General features: G+C 44.1%; 1 protein-coding gene across 2 annotated transcripts in view; it reads right to left on the bottom strand.

Moving 5' to 3' along the window:
* Positions 1–18,466, bottom strand: part of LOC141170686 (beta-1,4-galactosyltransferase 1-like) — a 668,956-nt gene that overhangs the window by 51,990 nt on the left and 598,500 nt on the right. For both annotated transcript variants that reach the window (XM_073655176.1, XM_073655177.1), the window contains one exon: positions 5,916–6,020. In XM_073655176.1, coding sequence (XP_073511277.1) covers positions 5,916–6,020 — 105 coding nt within the window. The remainder of the gene's footprint in view (positions 1–5,915; positions 6,021–18,466) is intronic.

Genomic DNA, 18,466 nt, shown 5'->3' with positions numbered 1-18,466 from the left:
AGCAAAAGTTGGCTACTTTGAAGAACCTAGAATATAAGACATATTTTCAGTTGTTTCACACTTTTTTGTTAAGTACATAATTCCACATGTGTTAATTCATAGTTTTGATGCCTTCAGTGTGAATGTACAATTTTCAAAGTCTTGAAAATACAGAAAAATCTTTAAATGAGAAGGTGTGTCCAAACTTTTGGTCTGTACTGTATGTGTATATATATATATATATATTATTTATTAAATTTTTTTATTATGTTTTTTTTTTTTTTTTTTTTCACTTTCTGACATTTTTATTACTTTTACGCTTTGTCCCACTATGGGACTTTCACTTTTTGCAGCCTGATCTGCTGTATAGCATAGGAATGCAGCACCATCCCTGTGCTATGCAGCCTGTCAGCGCTGGACAGAGAAATTACTTTGGTCGTGCACTGCACATGACCAAAGCAACTTCCTGCCTCCTGGTGACCCGGATGTTGTCATGATGACATCGGGTCACCATGGCAACATCCGGGACCTGACTCAGACGTCGCGGGAAACCGTCAGAGAAGGTAAGTATCGCGCTTACCTCCTCTTGCCACAGGAATGCTGCGATCGATTTTGGGGGTTAATGTGCCGTTAGCGGTGCAGGACCGCTCCCTTCACATAGCACCGGGTGTCAGCTGTGACAATCAGCTGACACCCAGCGGCGATCTCGCCCGCACCGCTTGTGTGCGGGCTTAATCGCCAAGGCGTACTAATACGTATAAGGCCCAGGGCACAGATATGTATTAGTACACCCTGGGCCAGAAAGGGGTTAAACTCATAAAAAATGTAATAAAGATGTAACGCTGAGGCAGTGTTCACATAAATGCAGAATTTTTTTCTACTGCTTTTTTCACAGTTTCACATCCCAAATATTTTTTTCGCCCTTATTTTTGAGAAGATTTATCAACGACCTCCTCCTGGTGTGGGGAGGCACACAGAAGGAGGCGTTCAAATTTGCAGAAAATCTTAAAGAATTAAATTTGAGATTTACACATTGTTTTGATTCTAGAGAAATCAATTTTTTTGGATCTTACATTTAATGGTGATAAATATGTCAATACAGTAAAAATAACACCCTATAGAAAAGAGACTGCTAGTAATAGTATTCTGCAGGCCAATTCTTGCCACCCGCCCCATATCAAGCACAATATTCCATGTGGGGAATTAATTAGGATGTAATGAAATTGTACGGATAATACTGCGTTTGATATGGAGGCCAGTAAAGCTTGTGACAGATTGGCAAAAAGGTTATCCTGACTGGAATCTTAAAAAAGCATACAAAATGGCATCTAGCCTAGAACGTAAGGATCTTCTCAAAAATAAGGGGCGAAAATAAGAGTTGGGATGTGAAACTTCCAGTGTAACATTCTCTACACATTATAGTCCGCAGTATAACAAAGTGGTGTCCATTATAAAGAAATATATACCAATGTTACACCAGGATCCGGGGCTTAAATAAAATTCTTACCAAGGATATTCGGTTTGTGGCTAAGAAAGCACCGACGCTGGGTACCATCCTGTCCCCCAGTCGTTTCCTAAGTGAAGAGCACAGGCATTCTGAATCCACTACCTGGTTAAACCTTAGTGTTTTTTTCAAATGCAGAGCGAACCGCTGTAAAGGATACTTTTACTTCACTACATAATAATCGTATGTACAAAATGCATGACTTTATTAATTGCAGCACACCCTGGGTTATATACCTTGTTGAATGTATTACATGTAAGATCCAATACATTGGCTGTACTACGGGCCCTAGTATGCCCCAGGTCATCACCCCCGGATCAGCATGGGCTCCGGCGCTGAGCCCGCACTGAACAGGGCACATGTCAGCAGTATAAATCAGCTGACATGTGCTCGTAACAGGCGTGGGACAAATCGCGATCCACCCGCGGCTGTTAACCAGTTAAATGCCGCGGTCAATCTCTGACAGCATTTAACATCGCTGCGCCGGAAGTGCGGCATTAGCCCCACCCATCGGTGACCCCGTCACATGATCGTGGGTCACCAATGGGTGGGCATGACAACTCAGGGTCTGCGGCAGACCCCTGTGGTTGTCATATCTCGATTGCTATGAGCGCCACCCAGTGGTCGGCGCTCATAGCAAGTGAGCATTTCTGCTGCATATAAGCGATTTGCTCATCGCTTGTATGCAACAGAGGCAGTCTGACAACTGCTGCTTCACTCCATTCAAAATAAAATAATTAAAAAAAACCCCACATATACATATTTGGTATTGCCGCGTTCAGAATCGCCCGATCTATCAATATAAAAAAAGAATTAATCCGATCGGTAAATGGCGTAACGAGAAAAAAATTCTAAACGCCAGAATTACGGTTTTTTTGGGTCGTCGCAACATTGCAATAACGACCGACCAAAACATCGGATCTACCCCAAAATGGTATTAATAAAAACGTCACCTCGATGCACAAAAAATAAGCCATCACCCAGCCCCAGATCCCAAAAAATGCTGACTCAGAAAATGGCGCCTTTTTTTTTTTTTTTAAGCAAACTTTGGATTTTTTTTTTACCACGTAAAAAAGAACCTATACATGTTTGGTGTCTACGAACTTGTAATGGCCTGGAGAATAATAATGACAGGTCAGTTTTAGCATTCAGTGAACGTGGTAAAAAAACAAAACAAACTGTGGAATTGCATTTTTTTGCAACTTCACCGCACTTGGAATTTTGTTGCCGTTTTCCAGTACACGATATGGTAAAACCAGTGATGGCGTTTAAAAGTACAACTTGTCCCGCAAAAAATAAGCCCTCACAAGGCCACATTGACAGAAAAATAAAATTAAAATGCAAAAACGGAAAATCCCAAGGTCGTTAAGGGGTTAAAAGTATGGATTAGAAGACATATCTGATGTGTTTAATTCTTTGGCCACAAATATTTCACAGTGTCAGAACACTGCCGAACATTCGATAATAAGGGGAAGTTTTGGCACTGAAATTTCAAGGCATAGAAAAAGTATATAGACCTATCCGTGGGGGGGGGACCATAGACGCAAACTGCTAAATAGGGAATCATATTGGATTTTTATGTTAGAAACCTGAGTACCCTTTGGATTAAATCTCAGGCAGGATCTAATACTAATACATTAATGACAGTTTTGTTTCTTGGACATGGTATATTGCTAGTTTTTATATATTCATATATATTTATTCTATATATTTGTAACAAATATTTTTACTTTTTCTACATGTCAATGATATTAATTTTAGAGGATAATATGACACTAACGTTTTTATTTCACTCTTGTCTATGCTCATACTGACCTCAGAGACTAGTGAGCACAAGATAACTATTATATTTAATTTCAACCTACATTTATATGCTCACTAGTCCACAGTTCAGTCAGACGATGATTAAGGGCTCTTTCACTTGTCAGTATATCCGGTACGAGTGGTGACAGTTTCCACACCTACTAGAGACACTGACACACGCAGACCCATTAAAATCAATAGGTCTGTGCACATCTCAGTGTGTTTTCATAGACCGTGTGTACGTGTGCTCCACAAGGAGACAAGTCCATTTTTTTTTTTGCAGATTCACGTTCCGGAAAACATACCACATGGATGACATCCTTGTGTTATCCGTGTGACATGTACCGGTGCCTGGGAATGTCGCTGTTCCCAAGCGCTGGTGCTAAACGCTGCCCTTATCATGGTTCCCTGCCTGCGCTGTGATCAGCACTAGCAGGGACAATGATGAGGGTAGTGGTATTTTGCTCCCGGTGTCTCAACCTGTTGAAAGAATAAAATAATAAAATCTATATACTCACCTGTCCATGGTGTCCCCCGCTGTAATCCATGCGACCGCTGAAGCAGGGGAGAATGAGCTGCTCTAGAGCTGCGCTCAGTGAAGCTCAAGAGCGGCTCATTCTCCCTGGCTTCTCGGCTTCAGAGTTCACATGGATTACAGCGGCATGGCAAGGAAACGGTTCCGGCAGGGAACCATGATGAGGGCAGCGTTCAGCACCCCGGCGCTTGGGAATAGCGCTAACTGTAGTGCTGATTCACAGGCACCCGTCCGTGTGATCCTGATGCGGCATACGTGCCGCACATGGATTCAACACGTAAAACACACAAGGACACAGATATCTCCAGTACCGGTTTTTCTGGTACCGGAAATATCTGGATGTGTGAAACCGGCCTTAGACTGCACGTCGAAAGGTCGAGACAGCTATGATCCTTGTGTGCACTAAGACTTCTTATGGTGGTAGAATCAATTTTTAACGACTCAATAAAAGCTATGTTTTATTCAAGTTTATAGCCTGATACGCTGGATCATTCCTCCTATTTTCTGTTTTTTTTTCATGTGTTTTTTTTTCAGAATAAGCCTAAAAAGAAAAAATGCACCAAAACCGCAAAGTTCAGCAGCGTCTTTAGATGCACCTAGGGCGGAGATTTCATAAAGTTACATCCACTTTGCTTAGACATTTAGACAGTGTTCAATTGTAGCGTAAATGCTGCATTTTTTTTGCACTAAAATTCTTCTGTGTTTTACTGTCCAACAAAGTGGATGTGATTTCATGAAAACTGCACCCCCTGTGCATCTAAGATTCTGCTGAACTGTGTGGTCTTGGTGCTGTTATGTGGAGTCTAAAAAAAATGTCATGTAAAAAACGGCAGTTACATGTTAAGTGCAGAATCTAAGCTTTTCCGTACTATAAAAAGTTAAAAATGCGGCTTCACATCTGCACCAAAAAGAGTTGAAAACTTAAAAAAATGCAATAATCAAATTAGATTTTTAATACATAATTTGGTGCAGACACCTGCAGAAAATAAAAACCACAGTATTTATGCAATGTGTGAACATGGTCTTTCAGACACAAAAAAAACAAAAACCTGACGTCGTATAGTGAAGCTACATTAAGATTTGAAATTTCGACTGTAAATGAAAAAACAAAAAATAAATCCACAGATCCCAGATGAGCTGCATGCACAGATGACGTCGCACCAGCCCTGGCTAATCAAAAGCCATGACACCTGGGGGGATGCCAGAAGGTAAAAGATTTGCGGGCTTCCATCCAGTCGCCAGGTAGCACTAACCTGGATGCTGGACCAGAGTCCCATGAATTGATCAACTTCTCTCTAGTCCCAACTGTCCTGGATACAGTGGACAGTACCGGATTTGGGTCTATGCCCTGCAGTCTTGGGCGTCTGCTGAATATCACTCACTGCCAGCGCGACTCTGACATCTCCTCCTGCCAGGGTCGAAAATAATGATAAATTTGCGTGGATCAGGGCGTGGCCAAAACTTGCCAAAATTTGCTGTGGCACGTTATGCTCATCGCATCATTTGTCCCTCTTTCTGTTCTTCAAAAGTTGGGATGTATGCAGTACTTGGTATTTATACTATCATAAATACTGCCTTTTATAGTGCTATATTGTATTCCTGTCCTAATTAAGTGTGTGTATGTATTATACAGTGGGGTTTTGTACTCACTCAGCTGCGGTTGAGAGGCACAGGAAGTGGTTTCAATAAATGTCCAGGCAGGTTTATTATAACTTCATAAACCGCTCAGCATAAGCAAACAAAAACAGCCTTTCCCAGCACAGAGTGAAAAAACAGAAAGTAAATAGTCCATATAATGTTGTGGATTAGCCTGCTCAGGTCAGTGTTCTTTGACTGGAGGTGTGGAGACATCCACTGTGTTTGTTAGACACGGAATGAGACACTTTGTCTCCATTTCATCTGGCAAACCATGCCCCTGGGGTGGGGATATGTGAGCAGTCACTCCTATCCATCTCTTTGACTGCTCGTAAAACCTAGCCTTGATACGCCCTACTAACTCTTAGCACTATACGTGCTGGAGCATGCTTTCCTGGGATTACATCATCAAGGCTACCAACCTCGGATCAGATTTCCTGGCTACTTTATATTTTATACCTTTTGCCTGTTTCTTGATTACCAGGATCTCTATGGTGAAAAATTGCTTTAGATCTGGCAATGGTTGGATCTGGACGTTCAATCTTCATTCCAGCTGCTACAACCCTGGGGAAAAAAAAGTTAGAGTACTGTAAGAGTAATAATATATATTATTATTATACATATACGGACACACACACATCACCCGTGCCCAATGCAGTTACTGGGAAGGTCCACTTAGCGACTAACATAAGGACAAGTGAGTGCCTGTGCCGCCAGGGATGCTACATTTCCCTGACGGCACACTGGGTGAACCCAATGGATGCCGGGACCGGGTCGGACCCTGGGACGGCACACGTGCTACCGGCGCTAAGGATTGTGGGCCTTAGTTCCATCAGGGTTTCCTCCACCTTCTACACCAGTACTTGCACCCCCTCCTCCTCATCCTCCATTTCCGTATTGTCACCCAACAACAGGCTCTGCTGAAACTAATTTGTTTACAGCACACCACCACAGAGTTGTGGAAAGGTAGAACAGACCTGACAGATCTGTGGCTCTCGCCGCTGTACCTACAACTAGTGTTGAGCCACCCCCGTAGTGTTCGGGTTCGGTTCGGTTCGTCGAACACCGGCATGTTCGCCGAACGGTTCGTCGAACACCATTAAAACCAATGGCAGGCAAACAAAAACACATAGAAACACATAGAAAACACCTTCAAAGGTGTCCAAAAGCTGTCAAACTGCTCAGAAGACACAACTAACACATGGAAAAGTGACAAGTACATATAGTCATGTGAAAAGAAAAGAGGTGGAGGAGTAAAAGGAGGAGGAGACACAGATATAGGCATGTCATGCCCTTCTAAAATCAAGAAAGGCTGGAGTAAAAATCTAAAATCAGCCTACCAACACCCAGACGTCGTGACAAGAAAATTAAAAAAAGAAATATCTTTAGGTAGAATGGCGGTTCCATTCAGAACACTTTCCTTACAAGATGTAGTGGTATCCCCGTTGGGAGTCGTGCCAAAAACGGAACCCAATACATTCGGACTAATCCACCATTTGTCATATCCAAGGGGCAGGTCAGTAAATGACAACATCGACGCGGAACCAAGTACAGTAGTATATACTGTACCTCCTTTGACAAGGCAATCAGGTGGGTCAAGAAGTTGGGAAGGGGCACCCTAATGGCCAAAACAGACATTGAGGGGGTGTTCCGGTTACTTACTACTAGAGATGAGCGGTGTTCGACTCGAACTGTTCGTCAATCTCAAATTCGAGCTGTTTTGGGCGGTGTTCGAGTAGTTCGGCGAACTCGAACGATTTGCAAAAAATTCGGCTGTTCGAGGTTATGTTCGATAACTGTTCGTGCACCAAAAGTGTAACTGGATTTTTTCACAGTAATACTGTTAATTAGTGATGAGCGAGCATGCTCGCCACTGCTCGGTACTTGCTCGAGCATCTCAGTACTCGATATGCTCGGAGCTCGCCGAGTACTTTCGAGATGCTCGGGCGGGAGCTCGGGTCCCCGTCCTGCATGTCTGGCGCTATTTAGAGCACTAATCATGGAGGGATTGTCTGCCACTCACTGTAATGCCACAGCCATGGTGGTTGTGGCATTACAGTGGTTGCCCAAATCGATGGGAACAGTGCTCACAGTGAAACATGAAAAGCCGGCAATTCAGCAGCGGCAAAAAAAAATTGGCGTGGGGTTCCCCGTAATTTTAGTCTCTAGCGGAGGTTAAGCAGACGGCTGGGGCAGATGTTTGAAGCCTGGGAAGGGGGTAATACTCACGGAGCTTCCCAGGCTACTAATATCAGCCCCCAGCTGAGTACCGAGCAGTGGCGAGCATGCTCACTCATCACTGATAAACAGTATTACTGTGAAAAAATCCAGTTACGCTTTTGGTGCACGAACAGTTATCGAACATAACCTCGAACAGCCGAATTTTTTGCAAATCGTTCGAGTTCGCCGAACGACTCGAACACCGCCCAAAACAGCTCGAATTTGAGATTGGCGAACAGTTCGAGTCGAACACCGCTCATCTCTACCTACAACCAAGCATGGTCATGTATGATAATGGCCATAACCTGGTGGTGACTCTAAAGCTTGGCATGCTCGCAGACGTACTATGCCTGGCCCACATGCTCAAATTAGTGGTTCAATGCTTTCTGAAAATCTACACAGATTTGCCTGAGCTAATTGTGAAGATATGCCATGTGTGCACGCATTTCTGCAAGTCAGCTACAGATGCCTCCGGTCTGGCAGTGCTGCAGCAGCACTTGCAAGTGCAATTCACCAACTGGTGTGCGATGTGAGCACATTAAATATGTTGGCGAAGCTTTGTGAGCAGCAGAGGGCAGTAGTTGAATACCAGTTACAGCATGCCCGTCGGTATTCTGGTCAGCCTCCCCACATATCAATTGATAAGTGGGCATGGATGTCTGACATCTGTGAGGTTCTGCAAAACTTTAAGTAATCAACCAAGGTGGTCAGTAGTGATGACGCCTTAATCAGCGTAAGGCCACGGACCCACTATCAGTATTTGGTCAGTATTTTTTCTCAGGAGTGGGAGGCAAAACCAGGAGGGGGTGATAAATGCAGAATTGGTGCACTTGTTTCTATTGTACCTTTTCTCAATTGTTCCTCATCTGGTTTTGGCTCCTACTCCTGAGAAAAAATACTGATCGAATACTGACCAAATACTGATAGTGGGGCAGTGGACTAACCATCCCACTTCTCTGTCTACTCAAACGCTCGCTGCTCACAATTAAAAAGGAAGCTTTGCATGCTGACCAGGTGGACATGGAGAAAGAAAGTACACAGGGTGATACTACCCAGGCAAGCCTCCTCTCACCTTCTCAGTGCGGATTAAGTGATAATGAGGAGGAGGAGGTGGAACGGGAGATCCAAAGGAAGGGAAAAGTTCCAGCTCCGAAAATAGTCCAAAAATCTAGCTTTATTCCATATAATCAGATTCCAATCATATTGCACATATAGGTCAGGAGCAACGCGTTTCAAACGCCATAGTTTGCGTTCTTTGTCAAAGCTACTAGGTACTGATACTGCAGTGTTATATACAGTGAACGTACCAATAGAATCACTGAAACAGGTCATGTGATATTATTACAACATACAAAAAACTATTAATAAAAGCAATGATATTTAGGAATGAGCATAATGATATCATCAAAACATCAGTAGTGAAACAGTAATTCACGGCGCATGTTAACTCTATCTGGATGGCATGTATTGAGGTAGCATATCTAGAAAGACTCACAATCCAGTAAGCGTCTTCTGCTGTCACCACCCCTCGGATTGATAGATAATTTCTCTATACCATACACTTGAAGAGAAGATATACAGTATCTCTATTGTGGGATAGAATAAAGTGTCTGGAAGCATAAGAGACATTATGGTTAGTTTCATATTGAATATCTCCAATATGTTCAGCGATGCGTCGTTTTAATTTGCGGGTGGTGCAACCCACGTACATCTTATTACATATGCAACACTTTATGATGTATACTACATGGTCGCTATTACAATTAATTTAGTTTTCTACATCACATTGTTGTGGTCCCTCCGAGTTGGAAAAATGTTTGGTGATGGGGGAAAAGCGGCACATACCACAGTAGTTAAAACCGCATTTATAAAAACCCTTGCAATTGAGCCAGGTATGGCATTTTTTGCAGGATTCTGAAAGCTGGGAGAAAAGATGTTACCCAATGTTTGTGCCCTTTTGGCCATCACTAGACATCCAGGATCTAAAATCCTGGATAGAATCGTATCTTCATGCAAGCTATGCAAATATTTCATGATGACATGATTGATTTGATTAAATTGTGGGCTGTATTTGACAGAGATCACTGGTTTCCTGAATTTTTGGTATTATTCTCATTGGTATTTTTTGCTTTAATTAAATCCACTCTGTTTTTTGTTTGTGTAATATTTTGTGCTCTGTCAAGTGTCCAAAATGGATATCCTCTTTTTCTCAATCTAGTTCTACACCTCCCAATCTCTTCATTCAACCTACTATTATCACTACAGTTTCATTTAATTCTGGTGAGTTCACCTACCGGGACTGCCTTAATTGTATGTTGTGGGTGTCCACTGGTGGCATGTAGTATAGTGTTACCGGACGTGGGCTTTGAGAATGTCGAGGTGACAATGCATCCATCAACAATCTCCAGCCTTAAATTCAGAAATGATATACAGTACAGACCAAAAGTATGGACACACCTCATTTAAAGATTTTTCTGTATTTTCATGACTATGAAAATTGTACATTCACATTGAAGGCATCAAAACTATGAATTAATACATGTGGAATTATATACTTAACAAAAAAGTGTGAAACAACTGAAAATATGTCTTATATTCTAGGTTCTTCAAAGTAGCTATCTTTTGCTTTGATGACTGCTTTGCACACTCTTGGCATTCTCTTGATGAGCTTCAAGAGGTAGTCACCGGAAATGGTCTTCCAACAATCTTGAAGGAGTTCCCAGAGATGTTGTCCCTTTTGCCTTCACTCTGCAGTCCAGCTCACCCCAAACCATCTCGATTGGGTTCAGGTCTGGTGACTGTGGAGGCCAGGTCATCTGGCGTAGCACCCCATCACTCTCACTCTTGGTCAAATAGCCCTTACACAGCCTGGAGGTGTGTTTGGGGTCATTGTCCTGTTGAAAAATAAATGATGGTCCAACTAAACACAAACCGGATGGAATAGCATGCCGCTGCAAGATGGTATGGTAGCCATGCTGGTTCAGTATGCCTTCAATTTTGAATAAATCCCCAACAGTGTCACCAGCAAAGCACCCCCACACCATCACACCTCCTCCTCCATGCTTCACGGTGGGAACCAGGCATGTAGAGTCCATCCGTTCACCTTTTCTGTGTCACACAAAGACATGGTGGTTGGAACCAAAGATCTCAAATTTGGACTCATCAGACCAAAGCACAGATTTCCACTGGTCTAATGTCCATTCCTTGTGTTCTTTAGCCCAAACTTGTCTCTTCTGCTTGTTGCCTGTCCTTAGCAGTGGTTTCCTAGCAGCTATTTTACCATGAAGGCCTGCTGCACAAAGTCTCCTCTTAACAGTTGTTGAAGAGATGTGTCTGCTGCTAGAACTCTGTGTGGCATTGACCTGGTCTCTAATCTGAGCTGCTGTTAACCTGCGATTTCTGAGGCTGGTGACTTGGATAAACTTATCCTCAGAAGCAGAGGTGACTCTTGGTCTTCCTTTCCTGGGGTGGTCCTCATGTGAGCCAGTTTCTTTGTAGCGCTTGATGGTTTTTGCAACTGCACTTGGGGTCACTTTCAAAGTTTGCCTAATTTTTCGGACTGATTGACCTTCATTTCTTAAAGTAATGATGGCCACTTGTTTTTCTTTACTTAGCAGCTTTTTTCTTGCCATAATACAAATTCTAGCAGTCTATTCAGTAGGACTATCAGTTGTGTATCCACCTGACTTCTGCACAACACAACTGATGGTCCCAACCCCATTTATAAGGCAAGAAATCCCACTTATTAAACCTGACAGGGCACACCTGTGAAGTGAAAACCATTTCCGGTGACTACCTCTTGAAGCTCATCAAGAGAATGTCAAGAATGTGCAAAGCAGTCATCATAGCAAAAGGTGGCTACTTTGAAGAACCTAGAATATAAGACATATTTTCAGTTGTTTCACACTTTTTTGTTAAGTATATAATTCCACATGTGTTAATTCATAGTTTTGATGCCTTCAGTGTGAATGTACAATTTTCATAGTCATGAAAATACAGAAAAATCTTTAAATGAGAAGGTGTGTCCAAACTTTTGGTCTGCACTGTATGTGGGATGAAAACTGCAAGTTTAACTTCCAGTAGCAATTAGCAATATTGAATTTAGAGGAATTGCAAGATACTAGAACAGTTTCCGAATATCCTCTCAATCAGTCGCACTCCCTAAAATCCGCAACCCCTTTTTTTTATCCTGTTCAATCTAGGACTAATGCAATGGATAAATTCCAGAATATCCTACAACGAGAACTAAAAGGTACTTCATGAGAGAGTGTCCTTAATTTAATCAAATCAAACATGTCATCAGGAAATATTTGCCTATCTTGCATGAAGATACGATTGTATCCAGGATTTTGGATCCTGGATTTCTAGTGGTGGCCAAAAGGACACAAACGCTGGGTAACATCTTGTCTCCCAGCTTTCAGAATCCTGCAAAAAAACGCCATACCTAGCTCAATTGCAAGGGCTTTTATAAATTAAATTTTAACCGCTGTGGCATGTGCTGCTTTTACCCTGTTAGAGAGGAGCGAATGTTTCAATATTTGATTCGGATTATGATCATCAAATTTGCAATATTCGCCGATTTATTCATCGAATAATCATCAAACGTTACTGAATGCCATAGGATTCAATGTGGGGACAAAAAAATGCATACAAAACACCTTAAAACCAGCCCAAAAGCTACCAAAACACATCAAATTAGGGGTAGACACCTGGAAAGTGCCATCACTTGACCCAGAGTACTAGTACTATAATTATTACTACTATTATAGCGACATTTATTCCGTGGCGCTTTACATGTCAAAAGGGGTCACCAACTGGTACAAGAGGAGAGAGGACCCTGCCCGTGAGGGCGCACAAACAATCTACAAGGGATGGGTGAGGATAGAGTAGGTCAGGGTACAGCTAGTCGTGCAGCCGTATGCTGGAGTGAGGCTTACCGCAGATTGTACGCTTGTCACAAGAAGTGGGTCTTCAGCTTCGTTTTAAAAGTTTCCAAGGTAGGTGACAGTGTGATATGTTGGGGTACATCGTCATCACAGTAAGGGAGATGACGGGACAAATCTGTCGAGAGCCTAAATCACATTAAGCTTCTAGGAGCTCACAACTGAGCAGATTAACCACTGCACCGATTAATATGAAGGCAAAAGGCTTCTTTTTAATGACTGCAGGAGTGGGAGGAATCAGACACTTTCTGGCTCCTCTGTCACGGTAAACCCGTGACACCTTGCAAGCTTCAACACAATGTTCACAAGGTAGACAGCAGTGGTAGTCTGTTTTAGACAGCGAGTTAACTCCTTTATGATGATAGAGGACAACATCTGCAACTAGTTTGTATGTTCTCTGTGTTTGCGGGGGTTTCCTTCAGGTTCTCCGGTTACCTCCTCAGTAAAAAAGCAGCCATACAGAAGTGTTCGCAGTTCAAAAAATTAGGGCCTGACACCATCATTTCTGTGGCCAACAGATTGGAGATGGTGGATTTCCACCTCTTAGCTTTGTCATGTGTGGGAGGAAACACTTTTACATGACCACAAATGCGGGACCGAGGGCTGGCTGCTGTGCTGAGAGAGGGCGGAGTACGGTGAAACAGAAACAAGAGGAAGAAGAAGGAGGAAAAAGAAGAAGAAAGAGGAAGAAGAAGAAGGAAGAGGAAGAAGAAGAGGAGAGCATGGTCAGTCATCCTCTTGGTGAGGACACGGAAGTCTTGCCTGTTAGCAGTCTGGCACGCGTGGCTGAGTTTATTGTTACGCTGCCTTTCCCATAACCCTCGCCTTCTCAAAATTTTGGGTGACAGTCATTACTGGTTGGTGACACTTTTAGACCCACGCTACAAGGAGAACTTTATATCTCTTATTCCTGAGGCGGACAGGTCTACAAAAATGGGGCAGTACCAGAAGGCCCTTGTTGCGGAACTATTAAAAAAATTCCCATCTTAAAATGCTGGCGGCAGAGGTCACAGTTCGTTGGACAACCAAGGAGTACAGGAGAGAGACAACTTCAATCCAGGAGAAACACTATCAAAGTTCTTTGAGAATTTTCTCAGCCCCTCCCATCACACAAGCCCTGAGACGGGGGGTACTCTCACAAGGAGTGCAAAGTTAGGAAAGATGCTGAGGGGAGTACCTTGCCGACCGTACCAATGTCCTCTGTGCCTTATAATTATTGGATATCCAAGCTGGATACATGGAATGAACTGGCTCTCTATGCCTTGGAGGTCCTGGCCAGCCCTGCCACCAGCGTTTTATCAGAGCGAGTTTTTAGTGCCGCTGGTGGAATTATGAACAAGGGCTGGATTGGGCCAGACTTCTCAACACCACCAAATGATAGCAGCGTAACAAACTGAAATCCAATGTCTTTCTGGGAGGTGTATTCCCATGCACCTTTTCACACCCACACATGGGTATAAGCTTCTTGATTTTGGCTATTAGCTCTTGTCCTCCTTCTCCTCATCCTCCACCACCTTATCACCAGGGTGACCATGGTCCATGATGCAGCACTCATAATTTTTTTAAAGGGCGTTTATGATGCCTGTTGAAAAAAAAAATATATATATACAGTATGTTCATGTATACCCCCCCAGGGGTAAATATTTGTCAGACCATATACTTAGTGCAAGGGCATTACAAGTATAGGAGACCCGCTCCTTTCAAATGGGAACATTTTTTATGAGACCCTTCTCCACGTCTCTTCACTACATAGTCAAACACAATGGGAGACCCACTTCCTAATAGAGGAGGGCCTCCTGAAAAAAAAAATGTTTCTAAGTCTCTTCAAAGGGTTATTGGGGTGCATCCAAGTTTTGGGCAGCCCTGCCACTCACTGCATACGCAATAACAGTATAGGAGACCCACTCTTTAGTAATGGGAACAATAAAACATAGCCAGCTGATGGCTCTCTAAGAATAGTGAGGGCAGACTGCTGGCCTTTTAAGAATAGTATGCATTTCCTGGTGAATGCATTTGTCACGGTTGAATGCAGTGCAAAAGTGAAAAAACGCATCAAAAACGCTACATGTGAACATAGCCCAAGGTGTGGAGGAGTATTTTTGTTATTGGTTATTTATTTTGCTTTATATATAAGTTATTACCCTGGAAAGGATGTTCCTTGACACATTTCCCCGGAAAATCCATTTTGGTTTTGTTTTTGTATGTTTTAATTGTGAGGCGTAATACCTCTGACAACGTTGTTGACCTGGGAGTCAGAAATGCTTCCCCATGCTGTCCCCATGTCATTTGAGCACTGTTCCCATCGATTTGGGCAATTTTTAGACCCTCTGCAGACCGCCGGAGGGAGCCGTCTGAAAAATGCTCGAGTTTCCCATAGACTTTCATTGGGCTCGTTGCTCGGGTCGAGCACCCGAGTATTCCAATGTGCTCGACCCGAGCATCAAGCACCCAAGCATTTTAGTGCACACACATCACTAATGGAGACCCAATCAGGATTCCCCACATTTCCAAAAATTACTGGCAGACACCAACAAAGTGGCATCAATTTCAGTACAGTAGAAACTCTACAATTAGGAACGACACCTCTTCCACTACAGCCATCCCAACAGATGGAGACCTAATCAGGATTCCCCATATTGCCAAAAATTAGGGCCTAAAACCTGCAGCCGCAGCAAGTGCTGGCACAATAGCCATATCACTGACTGCAATACCGCAAGATCAATGCAGCACACTAAAAATTACATTGCCTACTCTGTACAGTCTGCAATTAGGTGCAAAAGTCCTTTGACATCCATGACTTGTTCATCTTGACGAAAGTTAGGCAGTCAACACTTTCATGGGACAGCCGGGAGCGCTTATCCATCAGGACACCACCAGCAGCGCTGAACACACGTTCTGAGAGAACACTGGCTGCCGAGCATTATAAAACCTCCAAGGCGTGACAGGCAAGCTCAGGCCATTGATCTATTTTTGAAGACCAAAATGTAAAAGGGTCAAAATCCTCTCTGATGGTATTCGTATTGAGCTCTAGATAGTCCTCCACCATCTCCTCCAGTTGTTCTTCACGTGTCAGACTTGTACGAGCTGGTCTAAAAAAAAGTGTAAAAGGACTCACAGAAATTCCTTCTGCCACTTACTCTGCTGCTGGTAATATTTTTGCGTTGAACTGACGTGCCGGAGGTTGAAAGACTATAGCTGTTATGCACACTGTGTGTCTCACTCCTATCTTGGGGAAAAGCTCTATTAAGGTTGCTTAAAAGCTTGTTTTGATACTCCAACATTAGTGTGTCCCTTTCCAGGGCGGGAAGCATCTGGCAAAATTGACTCTTATAACGTGGATCTAAGAGTCGCAACCCAGTAGTCAGCATTATTTCGAATCCTAACTATATGGGGATCATGTTGCAGAAAGTGCACTCATGTCGGGCTCTTCCAGGTGGTCCAAAGCCAGACTCTATTGTTGGCTGCGTAACACTGATGCATGTTTCCTCCGTCCCCTCCTGCCAACCACGTCCAACAGAGAGGGGATGATTATCCTCTTCATCTTCTGACTGTTGCTCGCCCATCATCTCTTCCCCCTCCATTTGTTCCTCGGCTCTTGCACCTTCACTAACAGTATGTCTAGTATCACCAAACCCCCTCGATCGCAGGAAGCCTCCGTCACTTGGCATCCGCCTGTGTGATGACAGTCTGGAACTTTGAGACATTCTTATCCCTTCCGCATCCTCCTCTTCTGGGACAAGCACCTCTTGCCGCATGCTATTCAAAGTCTTCTCGAACATGTAGATGACCGGAATAGTGATGCTGATGACGGATCGTCAGCGCTAACTAGTTTAGTAGCCATTTCAAAACTGTACAGAAGGGTACAGAGGTCCTTAATCTGGTCCCACTCCATAAATGTGAAATGACCCATGTCTGTACTGCGTTGGCTTAGGCTATACGACATGACATTGTGTCAGGGCTCGTTGCTTCTGCCACAGTGACTGCAACATGTGCAAAGTGGAATTCCACCACTTCGGCACATCGCATATCAACCTGTTAACTGGCATGGAGAAAGATCTCTGTATTGAAGCAAGTCGATGACATGAGGGATGCGAACAGCGGAAAAGACCACACAGCTTCCGTACTTTCTGAAGCAGCTCATTCAGGTCGGGATAGTGGCGGAGAAATCAGTGTACCACCAGGTTGAGTACGTGAGCCATGCAAGGCGTGTGTGTGAGTTGGCCTCGGCGCAGGGCCGCCAACAGGTTCGCACCATTATGGCCTTTCCTGGCTCCAGGTTCAGTGGAGACAGCCATTGCTGAAACTGAGCATGGAGAGCTGTCCACAACTCTTCAGCTGTATGATTGCAATCTCCAAGGCATAATCATTTTAAGACTGCTTGATTGCGGTGAGCCCTGACTGCGCATTACAGAGGTGGTGTGGATTCACTCTGCACTGTTGGAACTCGTCTCTCATTAAGGCAGAGGTTGATTGAGCAGGTGTAGGCCCTAGAGGAGGTGGAGGATGCAGAAGCAGTGGAGGAAGTGTGAAATAAAGAGGTTTCTTCTGCAATCCTTGGGGATTCCAATATTTGTGGAGCAGCCCCTTCCCCTCCTGTCCCCACAGCCACCAGAGTTACCCAGTGCTCAGTCAGCGAGATGTAACACCCTTGGCCACGCTTACTCATCCAGGTGTCTGTGGTGAAATGCACCCTGGCAGATATAAATTTAGTCAAGGAACGGGTGATGTTGTCTGTGACATGCTGGTGTAGTGCAGGCACAGCTTGCTTAGAGAAGTAATGTCGACTGGACAACTGGTACTGGGGGACTGCGACAGCAATCAGCTTTCGGAAACCGTCTGTATCTACCAGGTGGAAAATCAGCATTTCTGTGGCCAATAGATTTGAGATGGTGGCGTTCAACCTCTTAGCTTTGTCATGTGTAGGATGAAACAATCATTTACATGACCACAACTGCGGGACCAAGGGCTGGCTGTGGTGCTGAGAGAGAGCGGAGTATGATGAAATGAACAAACTGCTGGACTGTGAGTGAGGTGCAGGCGCAGATGTTACAGTGGATTGAGAAACGTGTGCTGTGCTTGGTGAAACAAACAGCAGGCATGTCCACTTCCATTAATGCTGATGGGCTCTCACTCAGCCTGACTGGAGCGGGTAGAGAACCAGAAGTTTTGCAGTGGGAGACTTGCATGCCAATACTTGGCATGGTAACAGAGGAGGCAAAAGAAGCAGCGGATGAGGTTGATGGGGCAGCTGATGGTTGTTGAGGTCCGCTGGTCTGCATTTTAGCACAGTGAGATTCCCTGCATAACGCATGTTGTGTGCGCATGTGAAGGTTCATGCATGTAGTAGTCAAATTATCGCACTTTTTCCCTCTGAGTTTTTCTTGCAAAGTGTGCAGATAAAGTGAGTTGGCTCATCCTTTGAGGTCTCAAAAAAGGCCCAGGCTAGGCAACCCTTGCTATCCATGCGAGCTGCAGACCTGCGACTGCTGCTGGCCACAACCACAGTTGTGGCTATGGATGCAGTGCTCCTCGTACTTGCATCACTCCGTGTCTGCATCATAGAGCCGAAGGTAACCTCCTAGTCTTCCTCCTCCACCTCCTCACCTACTCGGTTGCGTGACTCTGGGCTCACACCAAGTAGGATCTTCAACCTCGTCATCATCCAATATGTTATCCCATTTCTCGGCCTCAGAGTGACCATTCTCCTCTTGTTGCCCTGACAACACAGTACAGTCCGCACGAGCCTCAGGTATCTGAGTCTCATCAGGATGATCTCCCTCCCCGGTGGTTAACGTCTGGTGACTAGGGTCAGGAACCTGCTCGGATCCTACTCCGTCTTGCCCCGAA

Source organism: Phyllobates terribilis, unplaced genomic scaffold (genome assembly GCF_046119375.1).
Source record: "Phyllobates terribilis strain yellow unplaced genomic scaffold, ASM4611937v1 Scaffold_1__5_contigs__length_1240528914, whole genome shotgun sequence".
Classification (NCBI taxonomy): Eukaryota; Metazoa; Chordata; class Amphibia; order Anura; family Dendrobatidae; genus Phyllobates; species Phyllobates terribilis.
Note: the sequence above shows the minus strand (reverse complement) of the source record. Positions and strands in the feature narration are given on the sequence as shown.